This window comes from Excalfactoria chinensis, unplaced genomic scaffold (genome assembly GCF_039878825.1).
Source record: "Excalfactoria chinensis isolate bCotChi1 unplaced genomic scaffold, bCotChi1.hap2 Scaffold_85, whole genome shotgun sequence".
Classification (NCBI taxonomy): Eukaryota; Metazoa; Chordata; class Aves; order Galliformes; family Phasianidae; genus Excalfactoria; species Excalfactoria chinensis.
In genome coordinates this window covers 415,239-418,403 of record NW_027315717.1, presented here as the reverse complement: position 1 = coordinate 418,403, position 3,165 = coordinate 415,239, and the positions used below count along the sequence as shown (strand labels likewise).

General features: G+C 48.0%; 1 protein-coding gene across 1 annotated transcript; it reads right to left on the bottom strand.

Annotated features, from left to right (window-relative positions):
* Window positions 1-1,425: 1,425 nt before the first annotated feature.
* LOC140265359 (olfactory receptor 14J1-like) lies at window positions 1,426-2,361 on the bottom strand. Its single transcript, XM_072361274.1, has one exon. The coding sequence runs from the start codon at window positions 2,359-2,361 to the stop codon at window positions 1,426-1,428; it is 936 nt and encodes a 311-aa protein (XP_072217375.1).
* Between the last annotated feature and the right edge of the window lie 804 nt (window positions 2,362-3,165).

The following is a 3,165-nucleotide window of genomic DNA, read 5'->3' as shown; positions in this document are numbered from 1 at the left end:
GGCACTCCCAGAGCTTTGGAACTTCATCTCTGAGAAACTGAAGGATCCTGAGAAACTGGTGGAATATTGGGGGAAGGTCTGCTGTAGCCCTGGTAATCTCCAAGAGAAGCAAATAACTGCAGGTGGCCCATACCTACTGAGCTGTGTTCAACACTCTTCAGCACCCTCAAGGAGAAGAGAGCTGGATCTGCTGACAGTGCTGCAGCCTCTGCAACTCCTGGCACAGGCCCTGCAGCAGCTCCAAGATTTTGCTACACATCCTGTGGTTGCTCCAAGCTCTGGACAGATCTTCCTGTCACTCCATCCCTCATAATGAGCTCTGTTGTCACTTCTGCCACATGTCCTGTAGCTGTTTCAAGTACTGCGATAAGAAAATGAAACAAAACCCTCCCAAGGGAGGTGCACTGTGCCAAGAGGTACAGCCCTGCGGTCGCTCCAACTCCTCCAATGAACCCAGTGGCTGCTCGAACTTCAGTCACAAGTCCTGTGGTGTTTCCAGCCCTGGCAATGAGCTCTGCAGTTGCTCCAACTCCTGCAACAGCCTGACAGCCAATTCAGTTCCTACAGTGAACCCTGTGGCTGTTAAACACCCTGCAACAAGTCCTGGACTTGCAAACAGATAGGCATAGGGATTAGTATCTTTGCAGATATGTCTGCAACTGCATATGATGTATATGTGTGAAAATGTACTAAATATATTATTTATGTATAAATATATTTATCATAATTATTATCCTTTTCTTTTTCTCTTTATCTCAACCCATAAACTTTAAACCACAGCACGGCCCCGAGTCGCTTAAAGATCTACTTGGGACTCTTGAATCTGACCCAGTCACGCAAGGAAGAGCACCAAAAGATCTCAGAGAGCAGCTCCTGAGGTATATTCCATGCACCAGCTTTGGAAGAGGTCTCCAGTTCTCAGGTCCTGCTCTGAGGAGTCCTTCTTGTTATGGCAGTGCCAGCAAGTAGGCCAGCTCTGGCACAGCCATTCATATTTCTGGCTACTGACTGCAGCACAGGAGTGCTGCTGTAGAGACATCAGAACTGTTGTCAGACACACAAGACCTTCAGGCCTGCACAAATGAAAGTACTCGAGAGAACTGTGGCAGTCTAAATAGAGCAGAAATGAAAAGATCATGTTTTGCTGCTGTCTGTGGCTGTACCTCCACCAGATCCAGACAAGGCAAGAAGAGAGAAGAGCTAAGGAAAAGTCTACATTGCAATTTTTATTTATCTCTTAATATATTTAGGGAATCAGGTTCCATGTTTACAGGAGCTCATGGAGTGAGAAAATATAAAGAAGGTAGAAGTATAAAAATGTGAAACATATTTCTGCAGATTACTGTATCACACAAAATCATACTATCAAATATGCAAAAAACATAAAGAACCATCACTGGGAATCATGTGAGGAAGATATACACTTTATGGAAGCTGAAATAGTGCGTATTGCAACACCTTCCTGAGAGAGTGCTTGATCTCCCTGTTCCTCATGCTGTAGATAATAGGGTTCAGTGCTGGAGGCACCACCGAGTACAGAAGTGCCACCAACAAGTCCATAAATGGGGAAGAGAGAGAGGGGGGCTTCAGGTTGGCAAAAATGCCAGTGTTGACAAACAGGGAGACCACAGCCAGGTGAGGGAGGCACGTAGAGAAGGCTTTGTGCCGTCCCTGCTCAGAGGGCATCCTCAGCACGGCCATGAAGATCTGCACATAGGACACAACTATGAAAACAAAGCACCCAAAGACTAAACTGGCACTAAAAATGATAAGCACAACTTCCCTGAGATTTGATTCTGAGCAGGAGAGTTTGAGGATCTGGGGGACTTCACAGAAAAACTGGTTGACAACATTGCCTTGGCAGAGAGGCAGTGAAAACGTACTGGCAGTGTGCAGCAGGGAATTGAGAACCCCAGCGCCCCAGGCAGCTGCTGCCATGGTGGCACAAGTTCTGCTGTCCATCAAGGTCCCGTAGTGCAGGGGCTTGCAGATGGCAACGTAGCGGTCATAGGACATGATGGTGAGAACGGAAAACTCTGATGAGATGAAGAAGAGAAAGAAAAAGAGCTGTGCAGCACATCCTGCGTAGGAGATGGTCCTGGTGTCCCAGAGGGCATTGGCCATGGCTTTGGGGAGAGTGGTGGAGATGCAGCCCAGGTCGAGGAGGGCCAGGTTGAGCAGGAAGAAGTACATGGGGGTGTGCAGGCGGCGGTCGCAGGCTACGGCTGTGCTGATGAGGCCGTTGCCCAGGAGGGCAGCCAGGTAGATGCCCAGCAAGAGCCAGAAGTGCAGGAGCTGCAGCTGCCATGTGTCTGCCAACGGCAGCAGGAGGAACTCGCTGATGGAGCTGCTGTTGGGCATCTGCTGTTTCTGCGCTTGGAGTTCTGTTCAGAGTGCAGAAGATAATGACAGGTTCAAAGCATTCTCAGAGACACTCCTTCTGCTCTACTATGAAATGTTTTCAATCTCCTATGACAATGTTCATTTAGCACCCCAGCTTTATTTAATTTCATGATGTTCAGCATTCGATAAGCAGAAAAAGCATATGAAGCTGTAACCTTCCAATGATCTTACAGTCTTATTCCATCTCCGTGGTTATTTTAATCTGTTTCTTGTCTCATAACTTTACCCATACAGCTCTTAGAGCCCCCAAACCCAACCTCTGTGCCTTTTAGTATTTATAAGATAAACATGCCTGTTTGCAAGTTAAGTGCATTATTCATGTCTAGATGAATGTATAATAATTTCAACTAATTCCACCCTCTGAGAGAGGAGAAGCTGAAGCACAGCACATGTGACTGTTCTCAAAATAAACAGCAGACTAAAGAAAATTTCAGGAATCTCAGAGCTGTGTCCAGATGAGGCAGCCTATTTTAGATTTACGCCTCCAATCCTTCTTGCCTTCCCTAAGAACAGGAGATGAAAAGTCCCTGTCTACGCTAAGCTGTCCTCTTGCAAAGAACTCTTAGAAACATTCAGTTGTGCAGTTGAGCTGTGATCCCCTGCCCCAGGCAGCAGCTGTGGCAGCACAAGCCCTGCCGGACATCTCCTTCCCTCCACACGTCTCCCCGCAGCGCCCTGGGCAGCTCACCGGGCAGGCTGAGTGCTGAGCCTGGCAGGCGGCAGAGTCCCATAGCCGGCACACAGCCCCTGGGGCACAGCAGG

Coding starts and splice junctions, on each gene's coding strand:
- LOC140265359 (XM_072361274.1), bottom strand. CDS start 2,361: ATGCCCAACAGCAGCTCCATCAGCGAGTTCCTCCTGCTGCCGTTGGCA.